Raw genomic sequence first — 27076 nt, forward strand, 5'->3', positions numbered from 1 at the left:
ACGTTTGGTAGAATGGTTCAGAGACTGACATAGCATCCTCGTGACTAAGGAGCTAAGAGCGTAAAGATCTGGCTCAGGCCATCTTCTGATGATGAAAAACACTGCGACCACGCCCTGCAACAGTGTTAGTCAGCTGCCCACCCCTGTGAGAAAGCTCCAAGGAAATCAGCTTTTATGTGGAAAAGGTTTCCGATCAGATCACTTCACCCTGTGGATCTGAGCCTGTGTCTGTGTAACACATCAGTTAGAGTCTTTTGACTTAAGAGCTGTTCCGATCCCAGAGGATGGGAGAGGGGAGGACAGTGAGGAAATGCGAGCTTGAGTATGGGAAAGAGAGAGGAAACCCTGGGTCCCCATGTCCCTTTATGCTCACCCTCAACACCTGACTTTAGATCCCACCCGGGGTGTAGAGCGCCTCCTGACCGCCTGCCATACCTTTAACAGTGGGACTTCTGTTTCTTAGATTTATTTATCTAATTTTATGTGTATGAGTGTATGTATTTCTGCACCATACGCATGTCTAGTGCCCACAGAATTCAGAAAAGGGGTCAAATCCTCTAGAAATGGCATTGTGAATGTTAATGAAGCAGCCTGTGGTTGCTGGGATTTGAACATGAGTCCTCTGCAAAAGTAGCAAGCGCTTTTAACCACTGAGCCATCTCTCCAGTGCTAACAAATGGGCTTTGAGGGACATGTAAAGCCTAAACCATAACAACCATGCAGATGCGTGTGTAGAAATATGCACACGTATTTGAGGCACACGTTGCCCAAATGCTACTTTTACACTGTGACGAATTTTGTTCCTTTTCTGTCCCGTCTTTGGTGTTTAGGCACTGGTTGAAAATGAGTTTATTTCATGACCTACGTTATGGAAAGTACTAATCTAGACTTACAGCTTTCAAAATTTAGAGTTCATCAGAAACACTTGTGAAGATTGACAAGCGTTGACTGACAGTTCTGCTCCCAGACTCGGGGTCTTTAGATGAAGGAGGACCTACAAATTACATTTCTAAACAATTCTCGGGTGATTCTACTTCTTCTGCCCTAAGAACCACCTAATGAAAACTGCCGACGGGGATGGTAGTGTCCCGAGAGCTGGCGATATTTCCTGAAGCATAATGTGACGACTAAAGAGGCGGTTAAGTGTGCACACTGCCCCTGCAGTGGGCCTAGTTTGCTTTCCAGCACCCGTGTTGGGCACCTCACAGCCACATGCAGCTGCAGCTTCTGGGGCATTCAATGCCTCTGGTCTCCATGAGCACTCGCACGCAAGCGTGTATCCACACATACACCTAACTGAAAATTTATCTTTAAAATTTGATCTGGAGGTGAGCCGAGTGTGGTGGCACATGCCTTTAATCCCAGCACTGGGCAGGCAGAGGCAGGCAGATCTCCGAGTTCGAGGCCAGCCTGGGCTACAAGTGAGTTCCAGGACAACCAGGGCTGCGTAGAGAAATCCTGTCTCAAAAAACAAAAACAAAGGGAAAAAAAATTGATCTGGGGATAGCTCTGCCTGGTGGTGACCCAGCAAGGCAGTTTCCAGAAGACACTTCCATGAGATTCTAACACACTGTTTCTCGGTGGCTTCTGTCATTCAGCTCAGAGGTTAGCTGTGACAGGCTACTGAAGATGTGAGGGTGCTAAAGACACAGGCAGCCGCCGAGTGTAGCACCAAGTGATTGATAAGGACAAAGAGAAAGGGTGCTTACTAACACAGCCTAAGTAAGTACTGCTCACACTCTTGGGGGAATTAAATACCACAGTCAGTACCCACTGCGGGTATGTGAGGCCTTGGATTTTAGATGCCTTGTCTTGCCTTGTTGAACATATTTTATGGCATTCTGGAGACCAGTAGTAAAATATCTTGTAATTGTAAATTAATCAAAGTTGCTTGGATTTTAATTAAAATTTATGAAACAAGAAGTAAGGAGCAACTCAGTCATACACTGTGCTGCTTTTATCCCTGGGGTATCCAGGCGCCGTGCTGCACCGGGCTGCACTGCGTGGGTGAGTTAGCCAGGCTGAATGAGAGAGGGAGAAACAGCCTTGGAGGTGGGTAGCAAGGGCTATATAAACCTTGGGGGGTGGGTAGAGGTTTTAGGGGTGAGTATACTTCATCTGCTGGGGCCCGGAGGTGCTGGGAATGCTTCATGTGCATGAAAAGGAATTCCAGGTGCTTGCTGGACATGCCCTTATAAGGAGTGAGGAAGTTTAGCCTGAAACCTGGCCACCAGGTTCACCTCAAGAGTGGCAGAGATGAGGGCCAGAAAGCTGTGTGCGCAGACACACAGGCCTAGAGCAGGGAGGAAGCAGTCTTACTCCTGTGGGTCTTAGAACGAGGTTTTGGGGTTTGGGCACATCTCGACCTCACTCTTACTTCAGACTGGCTCCCAGGTTGCACAGCTTTCCTGGCCCCACAATACCTCATTGGCACTTAGCTACCCACAGGACTGCTACCCTCCTGTGTCATGCACTGATCATGTGAAACTGTTGGGTTAACTTTAGCTATCAACTTGAAACAATCTAGAGCCAGTGAGAAGGGAGTCTCAGTTGAGGGACTGCCCAGGTGAGACTGGCCTGTGAGCATGTCTGGTGGGGGGTGGGGCGCATCGTCTTAATTATTCATTAATGTACAAGGGCCGTGTAATAAAGTTAGCTAAAGGTGAGTCTTGCAAGTGAGTCAGCAAGCTGCATTTGCCCACTGTTTCTGTTTCAAGTTCCTGCATGGCTCCTGCTCCGAGTTCCCTCAGTGAAGGACTGTGACCTGGAAGTAAAAGCTCAGTAATTTGTTTCCTCTAAGTTGCTTTTTGCAATGATGTTTGTCACAGCAGCAGACAGGACGCTAGAACCATGTGGAATAGCCTTGCACACCAAAGTTGAAAACCATGTTTTGCCAGGGTTTTAGAATCAGCAAGGGCTTGGGGACCTCACTTATTCTACAGTGACTGATGGGCCTGTGTCCAGCCTTCGCTTCTCTGTCTCCACTCAGATTTGCATTCGGCTGTGAGAAAGATGTCCTGAATTTTTCCCACCAGCCCTTTAAGTCCTTTCAACAAAATGAAATGTTCGATCCTGCCCGAGGCTGACCTCTTCGTTTCTGTTCTCAGTTTCAGTTTAAGCCCTGACTATCTCCCACCTCCCCTTCCCGACCTGAAACTTGCGTTGTTTATTGTTTCCCCTTCATGACAAGCAATGCGGCTGCATTTCCAGCTACATCCTTCATCCCACGGGGTCGCAGCGAGGGTCCCTGTTGCTGTGATGGAACGCACGACCACGGGAACTTGGGGCGAAAAGGGTTTGTTTTGCTCACAGTTCTATATAACAGTTCATCATCAAAAGCAGCGAGGTCAGGAGCTCATGCAGGGTGTATACCAGGAGGCAGACGCTGAGGCAGAGGCCATGGAGGTGTGCTGCTGACTGGCTGGCCCTCATGGCTTGCTCAGCCTGATGGCTACTTCCCAAGGGCAGTATCACCCGCAATGGGCTGGGGCCTCTTCCAGCCAGATCTTATGGAGGCCTTTTCTCAATTGAGGCTCCCTCCCCTCTGATGACCCTAGCTTGTGTCAAGTTGACGGGAACCAGGCAGTACACACAGTTACAGTAACATGGTAACAGCCAGGGTTTACTGAGGGCATAGTGCGTGTCCTAGTTCTCCTTAAAGCTCCAGATGCATCTTTGTGTGATATTCTGAAGATGTTTGAAGGCTGTTAAACCTGCTGATTTCACCTCTTGTCACCTTTGGAAGCTATACCTGACTCCTTAGCCCAGTGCGTGACCCTTACGTATTGCTTTATAGCATTTACCATAGTATAGCCTTCAAAGGGACTGTCAGATTCATATCTGTCTTCCTTACTAAACTCTCTTAAGTTCCAGGAGGTGGATGGGTGCACTGAATTGCAGAACTGGGACAAATGGGTGCTGGAGGGTGTCTGGTCCCTATAGGACCCATTAGGGTGCTGCCGACCTGGGGTCTAACCAGTATCAGTGCATTCTCTTTTCACTTTTGAAGGCTAGGATGTAATTACATCATAACCTTCCTTCCTCCTTTCGCTGCCCTTCAGACCCTCTCAAACTCAGGATCTCTTTTCATATTGTTATTGTTACATCTCTGTGTATGCACAGATACAGATATAGCCTTCTGAGTCTGTTTAGTGTTGCTTGTGTGAATACAGCTTCAGGGCTGACCTTTAGTGATTTGGTAACCAATTAGGACTCAAAACTCTGGGGGCGAGTGTTTGAGTCTTCCTGTCTCATCTGTCCTTGTTCGCTTTGTCTGGGGCCTCTGCACCCAGTGCTTGCCTCTGTTTCTAAGGAGGAGCAAACACATGATGATCAAAGGTCTTTTGAGCAGCCAGTAGCCTCCTTGGTTAACTGCCTGTTGGGGGCCTTTGTGGACTCTGGTTGGTCTCTGCCTCACCAATAGATGTCACTACAGTCAACAGCAGTCACTAACCAAGCATGGAAAGCGCTTTGAGAATGCACACTGCCAATTAGCAAGGCAGCATGAGCAGCCCCTGCCAGCTTTTCTAAATACATCGGCTTCTACGTTCTCCTTTTAATTCCTGATAATGCAAAGTAGAGGGGAACTATAGGAAGACAGATTAAGATAAAATTTTTTAGTTTTTATAGAAATGATTTTCCTTATGTCCTGCATAGTCAATTGCCCTTTAATGGACTTTTCCTATTTATAATTAAGTGGAATAAGTAGTATTTATATACTAGCTATGTGATTAGAGGAAATACTAGTTTCCTACTTTTTGAATTGTGAAATGTTCTAAGGTTCAGCCCTTGATATAATTCAGGTGAATTTAACAAAAGTATAAATTTTAAAAGAGTATTGTTGAACACCTTTGAGTTATACTTAAATTGCCTTGTGTGTTCTTGACTTTTTCCCCACCAGACTCAAAAAACAGAAACCACAGAAATGATTTTTTTTAAACCTACCATTTACACAGAAAAGTTGGACAACACTGATGTAAATGACAGATTCAGTATATAATGTAAATGACAGCCATCTTTGCAGTTTGCCACAGTCTGTTGAGGTGTGCTGGCCTGGGCTGGGCAAGGTAGGGTGGGTGAGGTGGCCTCAGGTGGTTTTGGTTTTAACAGTTTCTATAAATTACATTTTTCCCCTTGAAGTTTCCCCCCCAAACTAACTTGCGTTTAAAGTGTCATAGACACTAATGAGGCATAATTAAGGCCTTATAGTGTGGGCCGAATACTGTGTGACAAACCTGACTCTGTGCTAGAAGCAGTAGGGAAGAGTTGATGACTGTTCTGAACTGGGGGCAAGCTCAAACCCACAGCCCCTTCTGAATTGTGTTGGAAAGATACTATACTGCCTTGCAAAGCAGTGCTTCTCAGTAGGAAAAATGGGATATTAACACGGCATCAGTTGAAATGGCCACAAAATAAATAGTTGCATTTCTGTTGCTTCCTCCTTTAAAATAGAGCTATTTTCCCTGTGTGGGCAGAGTGACTAGTGTCACAGCCCACAGCATGCAGTCCCTGTGTGAGCAGGGTGGCCGAGTGTCAGAGCCAGCAGCCTGCAGCCTGCAGCCTGCAGCATCTGAGGAGAACCCAGGGTTTTCGCCTCTCTCCGGCAGTCTTCTTCCAGGCAGCTTTCACCTCCTGGCAGATGCGAGTGTTAGTCCGAGGGAGAGCTTGAAATTAGCTTAATTGATTGTTTCCCATGATAGGAACAGAGTGACAGGTTGCCCCCCAAAAGAATAAAATCTGAGGAGAAAAGAAAACAGGCCCAAGGTCGTGGGGAGAGAGAGGACAGAGTCTGTGGAGAGAGAGGAGCCGCTTCCAGCCTTGACTCAGGGATGCGCAAGCCCTAGGGGAGCACTCCTGCAGCATGGTCCACGCGGGGTTCCCAGGTAAGACTTCCGTGGCTTCCGAGATCTGCAGGGCTTGCTGAATGCAGTCAGAGGCAGTTCGAATGTTCGTGCAGAATATTGCTTTAAAGATCTAAACAGCAGTAAGCTAAGGCATCTCTCCTAAGTGAGAGAGTGGGGGCTCCTCAGCACCAGCAAGGTGGGTGCATGCCGGGAGCCTCGCAGTTCTTTTAGCGGGGGACCATCCTTATAGGGTGTTTTTGGAAAGTGAGGCAGTTTGTCGGACTGTCAAGAATGTGTTAGTAGTTTCTGTGGCAGAATCCTTAACACTCTGTGCATGCAGTATGCTTGCCTTTCAGCATCATGATTAAGAGGGAGATCTCCCAGACGTGTATTAGCATTACTTGTGGCTTCACTGTGATGAAAAGGGAAAAGTATTTACGTTAGGGTAAGGGTATTCTGGTCAGTTTTAAAACTGAGCAGCCAGCAGTTTGGATGTAGATGAAAGCAGAGCGTCACGAAGGAATCAGAGCATCACACAAGAGGCTGCTTTTCTGTTACGTGTAAATAGTCCCTAAATAGTATTTGATCGTTTGCTTCGTAAGGTTGGGGGGCTCAGCCTCTGCAAGCATCACCAGCAACTTCCCTGCTAAACATATGTCCTGAAAATCATTGCTCTGGTGACAGTAGAGAACTCTAAATAGCATAAGCTTCTGTTTGACTTTTTAAAAAATTAATGTCTTAAGACCAGAGCTCCTTTTTATCCTTTAAAATATAAAATCATTAGAACCAATAAGGATCTTCTTAAGTACCATTGTCTGTGCAAGTCCTCTGCAAGAAAAGTGAGCAGGGCCAGGCGTGGTGGTACACACCTTTAATCCCAGCACTCGGGAGGCGCAGGCATGATACACTGTCTGTCATGATCCTGTGTGTGTGTGTGTGTGTGTGTGTGTGTGTGTGTGTGTGTGTGTGTGTGTGTGTACGCGCGCGTGTGTGCCAGGTAAGGTGGGCATTTTCAACAGAGTGGCTCACATTGGATTTTCTCGTATACTAGCAGGATCTATGCAGCAGTTCCGATTTAAGCCAGCAAGCCTTGCTCCTGGCTGTTCTCTCAAGAGAACTGAGCACTAACTTTGTTCTTTTCTGCGGCATCACTTCTGGGCATTTTGGTGTGAGGGTCCTACATGACCTATTATCCAATCTACATACTTAGTTTCCAGCAAATACTTGAGCTCTTAAACAGTGCGTCACAGAAACCCACGGGACAACTGTCTTCTCTGGGTTTGTTTCTGTTGTGCAGTTAGAATTGCTTTCTGCTAGCCATCTGTCATCTTTTCAGTACTGCTCAAACTCGCATTGACAACAAACTGGGGGGACAGCCTAGAACCTGGTTGAGCAGGCTGCTTCTCTCAAGACTCCTTACCCCATTGGCTCGTTGTTTTTGTATTTTAGTTTCTCAGTTTTTCTTTGTTTTTTTCTTTAGATCAATCCAAATTATAAATACATTTAAATCTCCTCATCACCCTGAAGTTGTGGTTGTTCATGTATGAAAGCCATGGTAAAGCTCAGGAGTTGCCATAGCCCTTTTCTGGAAACTGCATTGCGTGGATGCACTCATTAGGAATGTTTGCGTCCTTTGCATTTAATCACAATAGCATATGAAGCTTTAAGACCGTAACTAACTGTAAGTGCACGCTCTCATGAGCATGTACACTGTGTGCTGTGCGCCGTGCACTCTGGGCTATGTGCTGTGTGCTGTGTACTGCGTGCTGTGTGCTGTGCGCTCTGCACTGTGTGCTGTGTGCTGTGCGCTCTGCACTGTGTGCTGTGTGCTGTGTGTTCTGCGCTGTGTGCTGTGCTGTGCACTGTGAGCTCTGTTCTGTGCGCTCTGTGCTGTGCTCTGTGTGCTCTGTATGCTCTGTGCTGTGCTCTGTGCACTGTGCGCTGTGTGCTGTGTGCTGTGCGCTCTGCTGTGCTCTGTACACTCTGCACTGTATGCTCTGTGCACTGTGTGCTGTGCGCTGTGTGCTGTATGCTGTGTGCTGTACACTCTGTGCTCTGATCTCTGTGCTGTGTGCTGTATGCTGTACGCTCTGTGCTGTGTGCTGTGCACTGTGCACTGTATGCTTGGTCCTGTGTGCTGTGCGCTGTGCGCTGTGCACTGTGCACTGTATGCTCTGTGCTGCGTGCTGTGCGCTGTACGCTGTGCTCTGTGCTGTGCATTGTGCACTCTGCACTGCACACTCTGTGCTATGTGCTGTGTGCTGTGCGCTGTGCACTGTACACTCAGTGTTCTGTGCTGTGCGCTGTATGCTGTGCGCTGTGTGCTCTGTGCCCTGTGCCCTGTGCTGTGCACTGTGCACTGTGCGCTCTGTGCTGTGCGCTGTGTTCATGGTGCTTCTGCTCAGGGTTAACTGCTCATGACTTTATGGCAATATCGTCAACATTTTAAAAATTCAGTCTTTGTCTATCTGTCTGTCTCTGTCTCTCTGTCTGACTTCTATTTATTCTATCTATCTAATCTTCTATTTATCTACCATCTATTACCCATCTATTTATCATCTATCTATCTATCTATCTATCTATCTATCTATCTATGTATCATCGTGTGTATATTTGTGTGCCTGTCATGATCCTCTGTGTGTGCGTGTGTGTGTGCGCGCGCGTGCGTGCGTGTGTGCGCGCGCGCGTGCCAGGTAAGGTGGGCATGCCTGTCATTGCAGTGTTTGAAATCTGAAGTAGGGAGATTCTTGTGATTTTGAGAACAGGCTGGGGGCTACATAGTGAAACAGAAACTGGAGGTGGGGGAGTTTGAGGGGGGAACAGCAGTGAGAATTGAAAGTCCATTGAGAGCAGGAAGCACTGAGAGCAGGGCCAGTGGGAGGGGAGGGAGAGAAACCGGTCCTCTTCCGCTGTGTTCTAGCTTTCAAGCTGAAGTGTTTTCTGAACTGGAAATTCTAGTTGTAGCTAACCCAATGAGCCTGTATGTTAGAACACTGAAATGTAATTTCTAGTTCTATTTATTTCCCTTTTTAAAATGTTTACTATACTCTGCTAAATGCTTTATGCACTTTATTTTCTTTATAGTTTCTCATATAAATTTATGCATTGTTGTTCTTATTTTATAGTTGGCATACATGACTCCACAGTCAGTACTTTTAACAAATTTTAACTGTACATATTTTCAAATAACTCATTCCATTTGCGAAGTCAAATTGGAAACTGTTCTCTTAGTTGGCACTGTATTTTATGTGTATATATATATTCACTCATTGGGCAGATAGACATGCAAATTAGATTACCCTACCTCCAAAACATGCTGATGGTCTGAATTCTGAAGAACATTCACTGCGTTCTTCAGCACTCTACATTTTAATATTGAATGTTCTCATTCAAGCAAGAGAGTGAGTTGGGACAACTGCAGTAAGGGAGGCTTGCTGTGGGCTGAAGGGTCACCTCACTGCGCACGGCGCAGCGTGAGCCAGACCTCCCTCTTGGCACCAGCACATTTCTCTTCCTTCACAGGAAAATTAGTGCACTCAGAGGAGAAGGAGCAGCTCTCCTGATGTTAGCCGGATGTTAGCCGGATGGAAATGGGTGAGTTGGTGGCTTCATAAATGTTTAGGCAAAAGTTGGAAAGCCTATGCTTCAAGTCATTTCTTACTGCGATGCTTGTCCTGGTTGAGAAGGGTGGTATTGGTAGTTTATTCGATAGTGTCTTGAACTGCACTTGGCTTTTAGCTCAGTAGTTCTTATGCCTGCATCAGGCACTCGATGTCCTATAGTATCTGCTGCCTCAAATCTTAACAAATCCAGCACAGATGGGAATGCATCCTGGGAGTGGGAATCCTCACGGTTTCATGAAGCAAGGGTCTTACAGTATACAGAGTTCCGAGAGAGAGATTACATCTTAAGCCTGGAGCTGGAATACTATGATGCTTCTTTGTTGTTAGGATTATTTATCTATTTATTTATTCATTTAAAATTTTGCGAGAGGGTTTCTCTGTGTAGCCCTGGCTGTCCTAGACTCACTTTGTAGAACAGACTGGCCTTGAACACTGAGATTGCCCAACTCTGCCTCCTGTGTGCTGGGATTAAAGGGCTACATTACCACCACCCAGCTCATTTTTTTTTAATTTAGATAATAATTTTGTAATTGTCTTTTATTTTTTATTATTTAATTTATTCAGATTATAACTCAATTGTTATCCCATCACTTGTATCCTCCTGTTCCTCCCTCCCGCTTTTACCCTATTTCCCTTTCCCTAGGTCTAAGACCGAGGGGACCTCCTCCCCCACTATATGGTCATAGGCTCTTGGTAGCCTGCTTATTCTTTCTTTGAGTGCCATCAGGCCTCCCCACCATGGTATATACTCACTTATAATTGGACACTAGACCAAAAGGCATGTCCTACAAAAGTCTTCACTTACCAGGAGATTGGGATAGATGTGAGGACATCATACTGGGACTCTAGGTAAGAGAAATATAGGAGATGGGGAAATAGAAGGATCCAGAGGGTCCTAGAAACCTATAAGAAGAATATTGTGATGGGTGGATTGGGGCCCAGGGGGTTCTGCTCAAACTATTACACTAACCAAGGACAATACAAGTAGTAAACATCGAACCCCTACTCTGATCTACCCAAATGGACAGGACATTCTCCACAGTTATATGTAGAGCAGGGACTGACTCTGTCATTTTGATTTTTGAAGCAGTCTCACTGTGTAGCCCATTCTGGCCTGGAAATCACTAGTGAGCCCAGGGGAAACTTGTAGCTCTCCTTCTCACAAGTGTGAGAATTCCAGACATAACCAGACTTGCTGGAAGAGTTTTGCTGTGTCTGTAGAGATTAGGCATGCCTGTGTTCTGTGTCAGTTGTGACTGCTTCTCCACACCACGTGGATCCACCCCAGTCTCCTCCTCACTGCTCCTCACATGGCAGGCGTTGTGCTTCGTGTTTGGTAACTCGTAACTTATTTAGTTCCTGCTCTTGATTCTTCCTTACTAAGTGACAGTGTGGCAGGTAGATAATCCGGATTGCACAGTAACAGAGCCCGTGGCAGCTTCCTTGCTGTTCCTCAGACCCCTGAGACCTGCAGTCTGTTTTCATAGGATTAATTACTGCTTTCCCCTGTGATCACGGTGGCTGTGGCTTGCAGTGCTGCACTGGGGTTGGCTGCCTAGGCTTTGCTTTTCCCAGTAGTTCAAGTTTCCGTTGTTGTCTTCGGTCTCCCTGCATGCATTTTCCTTAGTTTGCACTCTGTGTCAAAAGTTGCAGAACCTGTCAGTGAACAGGACAGTGCTCAGTGTGTAGCCCGCGGACCCGCACAGACAGCGGAACATTCTACTTCTGTTTTTGACACCGCGAAGGGAAGGTCAAAAACTTGGAGAAGCTAAGTGTCTTCCTCACTAGCCCAGGGAAGGAGAACAAGAGGGTGTGACAGCCTTCAGACTGTGGGGTGTGAGTGTCACAGGTAACCCACAAATATGGGGCCTGGGATTGTGAAAAGTAAGGGAAGCCCAGGAAGGAAGTAGGGTCACTGTCCGATGTGCTTCAGGGCACTTCACCACACACTCGCTAGCAGCCCAAGCTCAGGACTGCTATGGCTTTCACATTGCATCTGAAACATCTGGGAAGGCTAGTCAAAGGCAGCCCAGACATTCTCAGCCACACCTGGCAGGGATGGCGTTGGGTTTAAACCCCAAAGCCCAAACCCAAAGCCCAGCCACATAGTCTTCTTCCTTTGCTGCAGAAGGATTCAGACCTGGAGATCTAGGAGACTGGGTGGTGGCCCATGCTCCCCCAAAACACTTGGGAATTTATTCTTGGGAAACTGGACACAGGCCTTAACCATGACTCCAGGGACCCTTTGAACCAGGCCATGGGGCTGTCCTGGGAGCCTCCTCCTTGGCTGACTCTGGGTGATGTTACCACAGTAGAACTCCCTGACATCCAAACAAAGATGACTTGCCTGGGAAGGATGAGTTGTATTCAGTCTCCCATTTTCAACATCTGAAGGGCACCGTCCTGTATGAGTTAGTGGTGCTTTCTGTGTGGAGTTGGTTCTGATCGGGCCCCTGGCCGCTGCAGGAGGTGGCTGTCAGCACTGCCTCACCAGGTAGGAAGAGCTTGGCTTTAAGACCTTCAGGCAGCTTTGGGTAAGTGGGGGCCTGCCCTCCACAGCCTGGCACTTCTGGGCAGGTCACTTAGTCCCTCCCAGCTCCCAGAATTCCTTAAGTCTCAGAAGGACAATTACATAAGATCATTTATTTGAGGATAATTCACAGTTATCATTACACACTGGAGTTGGGAATTGCCCCTAAAAGATGTTTGGTTGGTGTCAATTAGCTGTTTCTAGGCTTGCTCTGTCTTGGCTCTGTTGCTCACTTCTTACTCTGAGGTCCAGCCTCTCCTTATTGTTTTTGGATTCTTGTGAGGAGAGCAGCTAACCACGGACGTGTGAGACCCTGGCCTGGTTCCTCCTGTCAGCTGCTTTCAACGTGGGATCAGATCAGTGCTGTGACATCTATGTGTCTGAAAAAAAAATATTGCAAATAAGAAAATATGTTAAAGCCCAAAGCTCAGTCATAAATGCTTCACAGCTGCGCACAGGAGCAGCCCCTGAGCTGACACAGGCTGCCACTCTGTGAGAAGGGAGCTGGTGAAGGCGTTGGCAGCTGCTTTTGACAGGCTTCGGTATCTGTTTTATGTCACTGTCACAGTCCTAGTTCAGAACAAAACCTTTTTTTGCTAGACTTTTCAGCTATGTGGGAAAAGTCTCTCCTCCCTTGCAGGGCTTTTCTATGCAACCTCCTTCCTGACTCATTTTGTTGTTGGAATAAATGCAACACACATCACAACAGAACCTGAAGTACAAATTCTAGGCTGGACTTCTTAAAGCAGGTCCTCTTTTACTGTAGAAAGAATATATGTAATGTACCATTTAACACTTTCATGTATGTGGTTTCATAGAGGTTAGCTTTTTATTTTGGTGTGTTGGTGTGTGTGTGTCAGTGTGTATGTGTCAGTGCGTGTGCATGTGTGTGTGTGCATGCGCACAGATGTACTTCATATGTATAGAGATCAGAAGACACCTTACAAAGTTGGTTCTGTCCTTCCACAGTGGGTATCAAGGATCAAACTAGGCTTTTGGGGCTTGGCAGCAAATACTGCTTACCCGCTGAGCCAAAGGCTGAGTGAGTCAGAGCATTTTTATCCTCTCGAGCTAAGACTATACTCCTTACACAGCACTGCTCCCTCCACGCCTCGTTCCCCAGCCCTAACCCAGTGGCTCCTGATAACCGCCATTGTATCTCCTATTCCTGTGATTTTGACTAAACCTCATTAAAGAGACTCCTACAATATTTGACCTTATGTGACTGGCCTATTTTGCTTAGCACAGTGTCATCAGGGTTCACACGTATTGGGATACACGACAGGATTCTCTTCACTCTAAAAGCTGCATGTATTTCACTGTGTGTGTACCCCACAGTGACTTCCCATGTAGTCATTGGCAGACACGTAGGCTGCTTCCACTTCTTGGCAGTTGTGGTGGGCACTGCCATGAATAAAGATGTGGATCTCTTTGAGACTTCCTTTTAGATCTTTTGGAAGTATATTGGGATGGCTCATCACGTGGCAGTTAGACTTGTAAGTTTTTTGAGGGATCATTTTACTGTTTCCATATCAGCAGCACCATTTTACCATCTAACATTCATGCATGCACAGGACCCAAGGCTGTGTCTTTCATAGCAGCCATCCAAGTGGGATAATGGTTGACTGGCTTCAATCCTTGTTCTGTCGTGCTCACTGATGCTGAGCGTGTCCTCACGTGCGTCCTGACGGTTGTATGTAATCTTGGAGCAGGGTCTCTTCATGTCCTTTGCCTATTTTTAAAGTGAATTGTTTCATTTTGTTGATGAATTAAATGTTTTTCAGCGTATACTCAAAATAATGAGCCAACTGTCAAGTGCATTGTTCATTCAGCTGGTGCATTTTCAACCTGCGGACGAGTGAGACTTTTGATTTTGACATCATCCCCGTTTGCCTATCTATACTTTTGGTGTTATGTTCAAGAAACCCACCACCAAACTCAGGTCATGAGGCTTTGCCTTTTTTCCTTCTAGAAATACTGTAATGGCTCACTCTCTCTCTACCTCTCCTCTCTCTGGGGTACCCCCTTCCCCTTTCCTTCTCTCCCCATGCTCATTTAATAAACTCTGTATAACATTTTAAAAAAATACTGTGATATGGGGAGTAGACCCTGTTTACCTGACTCTGCTTTGAAAGCTACCCTTAAGCCCACAGGAAAGCTCCAGCTTCGCTTGGCCCTCGCCTCCCCTCGGCCCCCGCCTCCCCTAGGCCCCCGCCTCCCCTCGGCCCCCCCCCCTCCCCCCCCCCCCCGCCTCCGCTCGGCCCCCGCCTCCCCTCGGGCCCCGCCTCCCCTCGGGCCCCGCCTCCCCTTGCTCATCAGTGTTCTCCGCTGGAGCATAACAGCTGTGATGAAGGCACTGACCGGCCATGTGCTCAGCGTACCCCCATGGAGTTTGTGTAGACGCCTCTCTCACTGTTGCAGATGCCACAGCTGTGACAGAGGCTCAGTGGACACCTGAGCACTTCTGCCCAAGTAGAGAGCAAAGAACGATCTCACTGGCCTAAAGTGAAATCTGCAGCACCCTTCATTCCCTCTCTCCCTGTTAGGGGAATAATTTTATTTGTTTTCCGAGACAGGGTCTCTCTGTGTAGCCTTGGCTGTCCTGACTCTGCTTTGTAGACCAGGATGGCCTCAAACTCACAGAGATCCACCTGCCTCTGCCACAGCACCCAGCTTAAGGGGTTAATTTTTAATTAAGAATACTTTGACTATTCAAAAGACATCACCACCAGTGTTTTCAGTCACTTGGTTTCATACTCGTTGAAGCAGAAATACAAGAAGAGTTATCTCGCCTTCTTTCTGTCAGTCTTGTTAACAAAGCTTGAGAGCCACAAAACTGGCCTTAAAACCCGCAGCTCCTTTGCCCCCTTTCAAGCACAGCAGCTGTTATTCTTCCGTAGGTCCTTGGGCCGTTGGATGAAGCCTTCGAGTTAAAGCAGGCAGGATTATCTCCACTTAACCCATGGCCAGATGAGGCTGGACTAAGTAAACGGTGTGCCCAAGGTTTCTTGTCTATGAAGTAGAGTCAGGTTTTTAAACCCCACCGGTACTTCCTCCCGACAGTTCCATTTCAATCTCCCCGTGGCCTCAATGCTGTGTGAACAAGCCCCCAGCTCTCTGTGCGGCAGGAAAGTCTTCTGGTAGCTGCGTTCTTCTGTTTTCTTCATGTGCTGTTTATTTCAGAAATGGTGCCACTCAAACTCATGGCTCTGGGTGTGCAAGGCAAGTGTTGTACCACTGCATTGGGCTCCAGCTCTGTTGACAGCCTTAGTGTTATTTGAGTGAAATGAATTTTGTTTAGATCACATTAAAACAAATGATAAAATTCATGTTGTTTTTTTCCCCATTAAACAAATTTCAAAGGTCTCATGGGATATTCTTTGTCACTGTTTAAAAATTAATTTCTGTGCAACCTTGTGCCTGTTAGTTAAACTCTTGTGGTCTGTTTACTCTTGTGTAAAATAAAGGCAATTATAACAGTAATTTTAAAACATGCTGTGTAATTAAAACTGGTTTAATGGAGCTTTTAGGAACTCTGTAGGAGATAGGGTAAGCTGTGTCGGGTGAGGAAACAGACTCCAGGCACAGTGATCTGGTAGGCATGGGGCACTGTGCTGACGTCTTTACATCCTTAACTAAGTTCTCAAGTTCTGTGGGCTGGAAACGTGATGGAAGTGTAGTATTAACTGCTTTGTAAGAGGTTAATAGGTACAAAATAGCAAAATGGAAACCAGCTTTCTTTAACTTTACCACGTATCTTTTAGTAAAATCCTTGAACCTAAAATTTGTTTCTAAATAATAAATAGACATATGAATGAACCAAAAAAGACATCTTTGCCGTTTTAATCTTCTCGGGCTTTTACTCACTGCAGTAGGAGAATTGTGTGTATGTGCATGTGTGTGTGCATGTGTGTGTGCATGTGTGTGTATGTGTGCATGTGTGTGTGCATGTGTGTATGTGCATGTATGTGTGCATGTGTGTGTGTTTGTTTTATTTCAGAGGTGTTGTTATTGTTGTTAATATGAGCTACTAAAGGCTAAAAAAATCCAGGGCCTGCCTACCATGGCAGCACTTGGGATGGAAAGGCAGGTGGATCTCTGTTGGTTTAAGGCCAACCTGGTCCACATAGCAAGTTTCCAGTTCAGCAAGAGATAAATAGATGCTGTCTTAAAACAAGAACTAAAAGCCCAGCGCCTAGTGTGTATTTGGCAAATACTGTGCCAATGGCCTCTGTCCCCATTCCTAGTAATAATTTTTTATTAACTTGTAACCTATCTCTTGATCAGTGTAGGTATTAAGGGATGTCTAAGTCTGTGCTTTAAATACCATTTATAAATTTTTGCTAACCCTTTGGCTCTGTCTATAATGTTTAGGGTAGTTTCTTCTCCCCTGGTGCTAACAAGACAGTGCCGAACACAGACAATGAAAATGACTAATGACAGCTCAACGGAGCATTGCTGCATCTCAGCTAGAATTCTGCTTCCTTCCTCTCTGCACCTTAACCCCACATCATTTGAGATAATTGTGTATACAAGGCCTGGTTGCAGGTATACGTGTAGAGAAGAGTCTTTCATTTGCTGTCACCAAGAGGCCAGGTCACCTGGCAGATACCATGTTATAATTCCTTTTCTACTCTCTACTACAGTTTAATTATCTGAAACTATCATTTTCCCCCTCCAGAAAATATAATTAAACACCTAACGCTGCCAGTGCCAGGGCTATCACCAATGACTGGGAACAGAATCTGTGCAGTTCTTTCACCTTTCTGCTCTGCTGTCACCATCACCACAGGGCATTTGCAACACAGTGCTCCTATGGTGACAAACAAACAAACAAACAAAAAACCACTCCCTGTTCTGATAAGTAGTAGCTCATGCTATTGTAAAGAGTACTTTTTAAATTACATTGTTTTTCCCAGTGATGTTTTCAAATTGAAAAAGTGTTTGGTGATATCTCAGGAGATTTATTCATACTTGGATTTTGTTTTCAGGACATTCTACCAGCAATACACATCACAGCCCACCGCAGCGGGTCCATAGAGACCTACGAAGATAATATAGTAAAAGTGACTGCTTTGTCCCGTCTCCAGAAAGCTAGAGTTTGTAGATTTGACACAGAGCACAGAAAGCAATGAAAATGGAGCCCTACCCCATCTGGTTCAGAGACCATAATTTGGGAAACACAGGTGTTGTAAACTGTTGCTCTGGCCACGAAGCCTCACGGGCACCTGAGTGTAGCGGCAAACCTTGGACATGGGTGCACATGTTACTTTCTTCCCTACGGGCGTAGATACTTTTCCTTCGGCACTAACCCGATTTCGTGTCGTTGTAAGCATAAGATGGTCAATGAACCTATATTTGTCTTTGTAGATTGATTATTTGCCCACCTATCTCTCCTACTGCATGATTGATTGCCTCAAAGCGTCTCCGTGCCACTCCTTACCAGAGGGCTTTTCCTGAGCGTCAGTCTCATGGCCTGAAATAGAGAGAGGAGGAGCTAGGCCGAAACCTGATAAGTGGGAAGCGAAGATGGCGGACCTGACCCAGGCGCCTCAGTGTTGACATTGACGGTAGTCAAACTGGCCCAGCTTGAGGAACTTTGGCTTCTGTTATTTGATATACTATTTGTTTTTTCTTAATCTCTCTGACCTTTAGTGTCCTTGATTTTGAATTCTGGACTGGCTCCTTTGTCTCCCCAAACTAAGTATGGTTGCTAAGCGGTCAGGTACTGACTGCACACATAATTAACTGTGTGCCGCCACGTGACTGGCTGAGCCCTATGATATTTGGAACTTGAGGTGGTTTCAACAGTATCTAACTCAGTCTTTTAATTCACTCCAGAGTAAGTAGTATAGTGCCTGTTACAGAGCTGGAATTAAGATTTTTTTAATGAATAAATGGAGTAAAATTACTTAGTACTCTGCCTTCTTTTTTACTATATTTTATTAATATATTCATATTAAATCTCGATTGTTATCCATTCCCTTGTATCCTCCCATTCCTCCCTCCCTCCCATTTACTCTGTCTTCTTAAATGACTCTTGGTCCCTTCCCCTGGATTCCAGTCATTTACATCCACTTGCTGTCATTCTTGGGTATGTAGTTCAGTCCTGCTGAGTGGTCAGGCTTTCTCTTCCTTCTCCCCACACAGAGCTCAGAGTGTTTCAGCCTCTCTATCCTCGGTCTGAACTTCTCTCTATGGCCTGGCCCTCGCTGTTTCAGCCTCTCTATCCTCGGTCTCAGCGGCTCTCTGCGGCCTAGCCCTCGCGCCTCTCTATCCTCGGTCTGAGCTGCTCTATGGCCTGGCCCTCGCTGTGGTTCCAGGATTGTCTTTCTCATTCCGAAGCTCCAGGCCGCAGTCAGCCATTGGTCCTTGTGTGTACCCCAAGCCAGCCTACTGTCGCCTCTTGCACTACTCTCCTCAGCTCTGAGTGTCAAACCTTAGCTCCGTTGTCAGCCTTCCCACCCCCTCACTCACACAGCAGAGAGCTCGCAAACCTTACAGGTTTTCTCTTTCATACCGCTTCCTAGTAAAATACACTAAATTTGCTCCCCACCCCCATCATCCCACAGTTATCTTCTCGATCTTTCCATGTCCTCTTTTTCTCCAAGTAGCACTGTGTTCACCACTGATTAGTTAAACTCCTAAGTTCCAGCCTGAGGTCAGACGCTAAATCACAAATTCCAAAATGATGTAGATCCATTTAGATTTGCCCTCCGCACTCTAGCGGATGTGATTGCAGCATGTGTCTTTATCATAGGCACGAATCCGGGACCCGGAGTAGGGCACACCCAGATCGGACCCCCGCGTATGCCGCTCAGGAACTGTACACCGAGCAGCTTCCAGTCCTCGCGCTGGCCTCAGCTTCACTCTTTATGAGAAAGAACAGGCGTGCATTGTAGGGTGGGTCGGTGGTTTTATCCTGTTGTCTTTCAGTGTGCGATGTTCAAACCTCTGCACACATGAAGAGAACAGTGGGTTCCACTATGTGTCTTGAGTGTGTACAGTATATACTGCGGTGGCTAGTTTTATATCAGCTTGACACAGCTGCAGGTCCAGTCTCAGCCATCTGAAAGGATGGGCCCTCAGTTGAGGAAATGCCTCCATCAGATCCGGCTGTGGGGCGACGGTTTCTTAATTAGTGATTGATATGAGAGAGAGGGCCCAGGCATTGTGTGTGGGCCCGTCCCTGGGTCTGGGTGGTCCTGGGAAAAAACAAAGTGGGTTGTAAAAACCATGGAGAGCAGGCTGGCACGCGGCACCCCTCCATGGCCTCCGCATCGGCTCCTCTGCTTCCCACTCTGAGTCTTTGCCCTGGCTTCCTTCAGTGACGGGCTGTGATGTGGGCGCCTAAGGCGATAACCCCTTCCTCCTGAGCTTGCTTTGGTCCTGGTTTCATCACAGCAGTAATAACCAAGTTTTTCTACGTTCCTTGCATCTACACATTACTTGTCTTTTCCTTTTGCATTCCTGTATATTTTGTCATTTCATACACACACGTGCACACACATGTGCACACACACACACACACACACACACACGCCTGTACTCCCTACACAACAAAGGCCAAAGCAGGAGGGTCAGGGTTCACGGCCAGACTGAGGAGACCCTGACTTAAGAGGGAGGAAGAAAAGTGCCATTAATACACCCAGGACTTTCCTGTGTTTTTTCCTAATATATAATCCATAATCATTTTTTATTAGATCAAGTTTTCTGATTTGTTCATATCCAAAGTTTGTATATCACTGAAATGTATTGCTAGGCAACTGTACTGAAGTTTCCCGAATTTGCACAAGGCCTTATGTTTGGGTCATCAAAACGACTGTAACAACAAGCAGAGCTTCTTTAGTTGATTGCTGCTTTTCTGCTGCCAAAGGGCACAGCTTCCTTGGCATCTAAAACCATAGGTTAATTATGCCCGGTTGTGACCCTGGCCACAGCTGGGGTCATAGTACACACACCTGCCTGTCTTGATTGACGCAGCAGCATGTTTCTGATCTGCACTGATGTTGTTCCCTGTGAAGCTCCTGCTTTTGTTGTTGTTTCAAGTGTAACAATGTGCCGTGCCGTGCCATGCCGTGCGCTGGGTGCCAGCCTCAGGTGCTAAGGAACTGAGTCAGGTAAAAGCCCCCAGCCAGAAAGGACTGCTTAGCCCCAGCCTGATCACTCTGCTCCACCTGCGGATATAATGTCCCTCAGATACAGAAAACAACCCACTTGGCCTCCAGTTCAACCAGAGGAAACAGCTGTAACTTCTGGTAGCTGCCTTGGGTTTTCTTGTTGCTTATGCTGCTGTTGTTGATGTTGTCATTGTTGTTGTATTGGTGTGTGTGTGTGTGTGTGTGTGTGTGTGTGTGTGTGTGTGTGACCCTCAGCCTCTCTAAGCCTGCTCAACCTTCATCCTGTGGAAAGGTGAGGCCTTCAGTGTTCCAATAAAGCAGTCTCAGCCTATTAATGGAGTCTGTCTGCTTCTCTGCCTCATTTTTCTTATGATGTGCTTGTTTTTCCTACTGTCAGTGGATGTTGTGAAGGTTCTAATTGACACTTCACAGTGTGCCAAGCAGTAACCATAGTGTCTAATAAGAAAGGTTCACTTTAATTTTATCACCTGTATAAAACCTTGTGTTTTCTCTGTTAGCATATTCACTGGATTAGTTTTGATTCACCTAATGGGAAAATTGTAGATTTCCTTCCTAGTTGGGGCCTCCCCAACCCCTACACACACACTGTATGCTATGCTCTCTTCAGGAAGTAATGAGTCTCACTCAAGTTGTCTCTTAATTTCTTTTTTTTTTTTTGGTTTTTCGAGACAGGGTTTCTCTGTGTAGCCTTGGCTGTCCTGGACTCACTTTGTAGACCAGGCTGGCCTTGAACTCACAGCGATCCGCCTGCCTCTGCCTCCCGAGTGCTGGAATTAAAGGCGTGCGCCACCACGCCTGGCTTAATTTCTTATTTTATTTGTATCTAATACAGATTTAAAAACAAAAAACAAAAAACAAAAAAAACATTTTTTTTCTCAGTTTCCAGCCCAGACTCTCTCATGGGTTCCAGAGGCAAACTCTCTGGGGTTCCTAACATCAGTGCCCTGTGTCACACTGCAAGTCACTGTTGTCACCTGTGCTTCAGTTCCCTCATGGTAAGACAAAGGGTTTCCTTTTCTTCCAGATTCCTTAGGAAAGCCGGAGGAGTTGGGCGGTCTGTGCTGCAAGCGAGCGGTGTCCAGCACGTGTGAGCAGCCTGACTGCTGGTTGCTATTGTGATTAGTGGCTTTGTGTTTTGATCGCCAATTTCCCAAATAGATTTGTAGAACATTATCAGGGCTGTATGTTGGCAAAAATATCGACTCTACTTCACAGCTTGCTTTTTTGGTTGCAGTTTCAGTTTATGCTAATATACTGTCATCATTTCCTGTTCGGTATGAATATGCACCTGAAATTTGCCACTTTTGCTCACATTTTGTTTCTTCCGCTTGGCTGTTGTTTTCCTTCAGATATTTTTACCTTTCAAGTCTGCATGCCCTGACTTCAAAAATTAAAAGTTGTTTCCTGAATAAGAAAAAAGAGAGACTGGGATGTTGATCATAACTCATTTTTAACAAGTGATACTATACTTACTGCATAGGCAGAAGTGTTGGTAATACTGCCTTTGTATTAGCTGATCTGTTGTTATGGGAAGCAGGTCAGAGAGTTAAACCATCTGAAACTCCACTGAGTCTTTATTCCAGTGTGTTGAGCATTTGCTATTAAAATCCTGGGCAGTGGCTTGAATTAGATGTTTTTCTGGGAAGACGGCTTTGTTACTTAGCAACACCAAATATCCTGTGAGGATGGCCAAGCACTTCAGACCCGCTGGAGAATCCTCCTCAGCATCTTGGACAGAAAACGACATCTAATGCATTGATAGATAATTACAAGCAACTGGACATTTAAAAAAAAATAACATTGTGACAGGAGTGGAAAAATCTATGTTTAAAACAAACGTGACTGCTGAGCAGAGCTACTGAGTTGTTTTGTCCATTCAGGGTACGTGAGTGAGTGTGGGGGAGAGGGACGCCGGTGACGTGTTTCCTCATCTGGTCTCTGGGCAGAAGGGGAAGGACATGGAGTGTGTTTGCAATGGGAACACAGCCACTTCCCCGGCTCTGCGGAAGTGCATGGAGAAACAGCATCTCTCCGCCTAGGGGCCTGGTGTAATGTAACAGAAGAAAGAAAAGTTTATTAAATACAAGTTTTATATGACATAGGAACTTCTGGGGAGAAATAAATTCCAAAGAAAGCAATAAATTTAATAAAGAAATGGGCAATCTTGGAGAAGTGAATGATAAATGTGGGCAGTGTGTCTGCGAAGGCTCTTCTGAGGCCTGTGTTTTCAGAAAACCTTTCTAGGCATGGTGGCCTGCTTCAGGAGCAACAAGTAATGTTCTTGTTCCTGCCAATTTCTCACTTGCCAAGTTCTGTGTGGTTGGGGGTGGGGGTGAGGGGCTGGGAGCTTGTCCTGCACCTGATAGAAAAGTCGACAGAACTTACAAAGATGGACGGTTTGGTTGTACCTGTGGTCCAGCTTCTTGGGAGGTGGAGGGAGCCTTGACGTAAAGGAATTCTTCAGGAACACAGGCAATGTAATGAGACAGTCTCAATAAATAAATAATTGATTTTTTAAAAAAGGACAGTGTAACTGAGGTGGCTTCTCCATAGTTGGGTACATGTCTAGCATGGATGTATAAGGCCTGGGTTCACCCCAACACCACAGCAACTAACATGAAATAGAATTAGATGTGGTTAAGATCCTGCATCACCTTAACACCATTTTAATGCTTAAGCCTAGTATCATGTAATTTGTCAGTGGGTATGTCTGGATTATGTATATATGTTTGTGTAAATAAAAGAAAATATGAATTTTAAATCATTATTTTATGGAAGAATCTGGCTGGATGATATATATATGTATGTAGATAGATAGATAGATAGATAGATAGATAGATAGATAGATATTCTAAAATGATACATTGTTGTTGGTGTTAAGAGAACTGTTCTCTCATACATTTTCTTCCCTCTGCGCGTGTCCTGTCATGAAAAGGACTCCTGGTGGCCCTGAGCTCAGCCCCATGTGGGGTTCCCCTGCTGTGGCACCACAGGCCTGGTGCTACAGAGATGTGAGTGCTGCCTGGCAGTCCAGAATGGAAACTTCGGAGTTAGCAAATGTTGTCTTGATTTTTCAGAGACAGAGACCAACTTCTGTGCTTGACCAGCATGCTAACTTGGCTTTTCTTTCCCCATTTGAAACTATAGTTTGCCTTTCATTATACCGACTGAGTAGAATACAGTTACTGGAAATTTCTTGGTTCTGGGGCAGGTGGAGGATGCACTTGGATGTGGGAAGGAGGAGAGACATGACTGGGCTCCTAAAGTTCTCATGTCTCATCCTGAGACGGGGAGTATAGACGAGGTGCAGCCTGAGACAGGGAGTACAGACGAGGTGCAGCCTGAGACGGGGAGTATAGACGAGGTGCAGCCTGAGACGGGGGTGCAGACGAGGTGCAGCCTGAGACGGGGGTACAGACGAGGTGCAGCCTGAGACGGGGGTACAGACAAGGTGCAGCCTGAGACGGGGGTACAGACGAGGTGCAGCCTGAGACGGGGGTACAGACAAGGTGCAGCCTGAGACGGGGGTACAGACGAGGTGCAGCCTGAGACGGGGGTACAGACAAGGTGCAGCCTGAGACAGGGAGTACAGACGAGGTGCAGCCTGAGACGGGGGTACAGACGAGGTGCAGCCTGAGACGGGGGTACAGACGAGGTGCAGCCTGAGACGGGGGTACAGACGAGGTGCAGCCTGAGACAGGGAGTACAGACGAGGTGCAGCCTGAGACGGGGGTACAGACGAGGTGCAGCCTGAGACGGGGGTACAGACAAGGTGCAGCCTGAGACAGGGAGTACAGACGAGGTGCAGCCTGAGACGGGGGTACAGACGAGGTGCAGCCTGAGACGGGGGTACAGACGAGGTGCAGCCTGAGACGGGGAGTACAGACGAGGTGCAGCCTGAGACGGGGGTACAGACGAGGTGCAGCCTGAGACGGGGGTACAGACGAGGTGCAGCCTGAGACGGGGGTACAGACGAGGTGCAGCCTGAGACAGGGAGTACAGACGAGGTGCAGCCTGAGACAGGGAGTATAGACGAGGTGCAGCCTGAGACAGGGAGTACAGACGAGGTGCAGCCTGAGACGGGGAGTATAGACAAGGTGCAGCCTGAGACAGGGAGTACAGACGAGGTGCAGCCTGAGACAGGGAGTACAGACGAGGTGCAGCCTGAGACAGGGAGTACAGACGAGGTGCAGCCTGAGACAGGGAGTATAGACGAGGTGCAGCCTGAGACGGGGAGTATAGACAAGGTGCAGCCTGAGACAGGGAGTACAGACGAGGTGCAGCCTGAGACGGGGAGTATAGACGAGGTGCAGCCTGAGACGGGGAGTATAGACAAGGTGCAGCCTGAGACAGGGAGTACAGACGAGGTGCAGCCTGAGACGGGGAGTACAGACGAGGTGCAGCCTGAGACAGGGAGTACAGACAAGGTGCAGCCTGAGACAGGGAGTACAGACGAGGTGCAGCCTGAGACAGGGAGTACAGACGAGGTGCAGCCTGAGACGGGGAGTACAGACGAGGTGCAGCCTGAGACAGGGAGTACAGACGAGGTGCAGCCTGAGACGGGGAGTACAGACAAGGTGCAGCCTGAGACAGGGGTACAGACGAGGTGCAGCCTGAGACGGGGAGTACAGACGAGGTGCAGCCTGAGACGGGGAGTATAGACGAGGTGCAGCCTGAGACAGGGAGTACAGACGAGGTGCAGCCTGAGACGGGGAGTACAGACAAGGTGCAGCCTGAGACGGGGAGTACAGACGAGGTGCAGCCTGAGACGGGGAGTACAGACAAGGTGCAGCCTGAGACGGGGGTACAGACGAGGTGCAGCCTGAGACGGGGAGTACAGACGAGGTGCAGCCTGAGACGGGGAGTACAGACAAGGTGCAGCCTGAGACAGGGAGTACAGACAAGGTGCAGCCTGAGACGGGGGTACAGACGAGGTGCAGCCTGAGACGGGGGTACAGACGAGGTGCAGCCTGAGACGGGGGTACAGACGAGGTGCAGCCTGAGACAGGGAGTACAGACAAGGTGCAGCCTGAGACAGGGAGTACAGACGAGGTGCAGCCTGAGACAGGGAGTACAGACGAGGTGCAGCCTGAGACAGGGAGTACAGACGAGGTGCAGCCTGAGACGGGGAGTATAGACGAGGTGCAGCCTGAGACAGGGAGTACAGACGAGGTGCAGCCTGAGACGGGGGTGCAGACGAGGTGCAGCCTGAGACAGGGAGTACAGACGAGGTGCAGCCTGAGACGGGGAGTATAGACGAGGTGCAGCCTGAGACAGGGAGTACAGACGAGGTGCAGCCTGAGACAGGGAGTACAGACGAGGTGCAGCCTGAGACGGGGAGTATAGACGAGGTGCAGCCTGAGACAGGGAGTACAGACGAGGTGCAGCCTGAGACGGGGGTACAGACGAGGTGCAGCCTGAGACAGGGAGTACAGACGAGGTGCAGCCTGAGACGGGGAGTATAGACAAGGTGCAGCCTGAGACGGGGGTACAGACGAGGTGCAGCCTGAGACGGGGGTACAGACGAGGTGCAGCCTGAGACGGGAGTACAGACGAGGTGCAGCCTGAGACAGGGAGTATAGACGAGGTGCAGCCTGAGACGGGGAGTATAGACGAGGTGCAGCCTGAGACGGGGGTACAGACGAGGTGCAGCCTGAGACGGGGGTACAGACGAGGTGCAGCCTGAGACAGGGAGTACAGACAAGGTGCAGCCTGAGACGGGGGTACAGACGAGGTGCAGCCTGAGACGGGGGTACAGACAAGGTGCAGCCTGAGACAGGGAGTACAGACAAGGTGCAGCCTGAGACAGGGAGTACAGACGAGGTGCAGCCTGAGACGGGGAGTACAGACAAGGTGCAGCCTGAGACGGGGGTACAGACGAGGTGCAGCCTGAGACGGGGGTACAGACAAGGTGCAGCCTGAGACAGGGAGTACAGACAAGGTGCAGCCTGAGACGGGGGTACAGACAAGGTGCAGCCTGAGACAGGGAGTACAGACAAGGTGCAGCCTGAGACGGGGGTACAGACAAGGTGCAGCCTGAGACGGGGGTACAGACAAGGTGCAGCCTGAGACAGGGAGTACAGACAAGGTGCAGCCTGAGACAGGGAGTACAGACGAGGTGCAGCCTGAGACGGGGAGTACAGACAAGGTGCAGCCTGAGACGGGGGTGCAGACGAGGTGCAGCCTGAGACAGGGAGTACAGACGAGGTGCAGCCTGAGACAGGGAGTACAGACAAGGTGCAGCCTGAGACAGGGAGTACAGACGAGGTGCAGCCTGAGACAGGGAGTACAGACAAGGTGCAGCCTGAGACGGGAGTACAGACAAGGTGCAGCCTGAGACAGGGAGTACAGACGAGGTGCAGCCTGAGACAGGGAGTACAGACAAGGTGCAGCCTGAGACAGGGAGTACAGACGAGGTGCAGCCTGAGACGGGGGTACAGACGAGGTGCAGCCTGAGACAGGGGTACAGACGAGGTGCAGCCTGAGACGGGGGTACAGACAAGGTGCAGCCTGAGACAGGGGTACAGACAAGGTGCAGCCTGAGACGGGGGTACAGACGAGGTGCAGCCTGAGACGGGGGTACAGACGAGGTGCAGCCTGAGACGGGGAGTACAGGCGAGGTGCAGCCTGAGACGGGGAGTATAGACAAGGTGCAGCCTGAGACGGGGGTACAGACGAGGTGCAGCCTGAGACAGGGAGTACAGACGAGGTGCAGCCTGAGACGGGGGTACAGACGAGGTGCAGCCTGAGACAGGGGTACAGACGAGGTGCAGCCTGAGACGGGGAGTATAGACAAGGTGCAGCCTGAGACGGGGAGTATAGACAAGGTGCAGCCTGAGACAGGGAGTACAGACAAGGTGCAGCCTGAGACAGGGAGTACAGACGAGGTGCAGCCTGAGACGGGGGTACAGACGAGGTGCAGCCTGAGACAGGGGTACA

At 48.0% G+C, this 27076-nt stretch overlaps 1 protein-coding gene across 3 annotated transcripts in view; it reads left to right on the plus strand.

Annotated features, from left to right (window-relative positions):
• PATJ (PATJ crumbs cell polarity complex component) overlaps positions 1-27076 on the plus strand; it is a 324218-nt gene that overhangs the window by 135756 nt on the left and 161386 nt on the right. The window contains exon 1 of one of the 3 annotated variants that reach the window (XM_084769229.1): positions 5564-5882. The exons of the other annotated variants lie outside the window; for them this stretch is intronic. Coding sequence (XP_084625355.1) covers positions 5861-5882 — 22 coding nt within the window. The 5' untranslated portion in view covers positions 5564-5860. Of the gene's footprint in view, positions 1-5563; positions 5883-27076 lie in introns of those variants that run through there. 3 annotated transcript variants of the gene reach the window in all.

Source organism: Acomys minous, assembly GCF_964271855.1.
Source record: "Acomys minous genome assembly, chromosome: 1".
NCBI classification, from domain to species: domain Eukaryota; kingdom Metazoa; phylum Chordata; class Mammalia; order Rodentia; family Muridae; genus Acomys; species Acomys minous.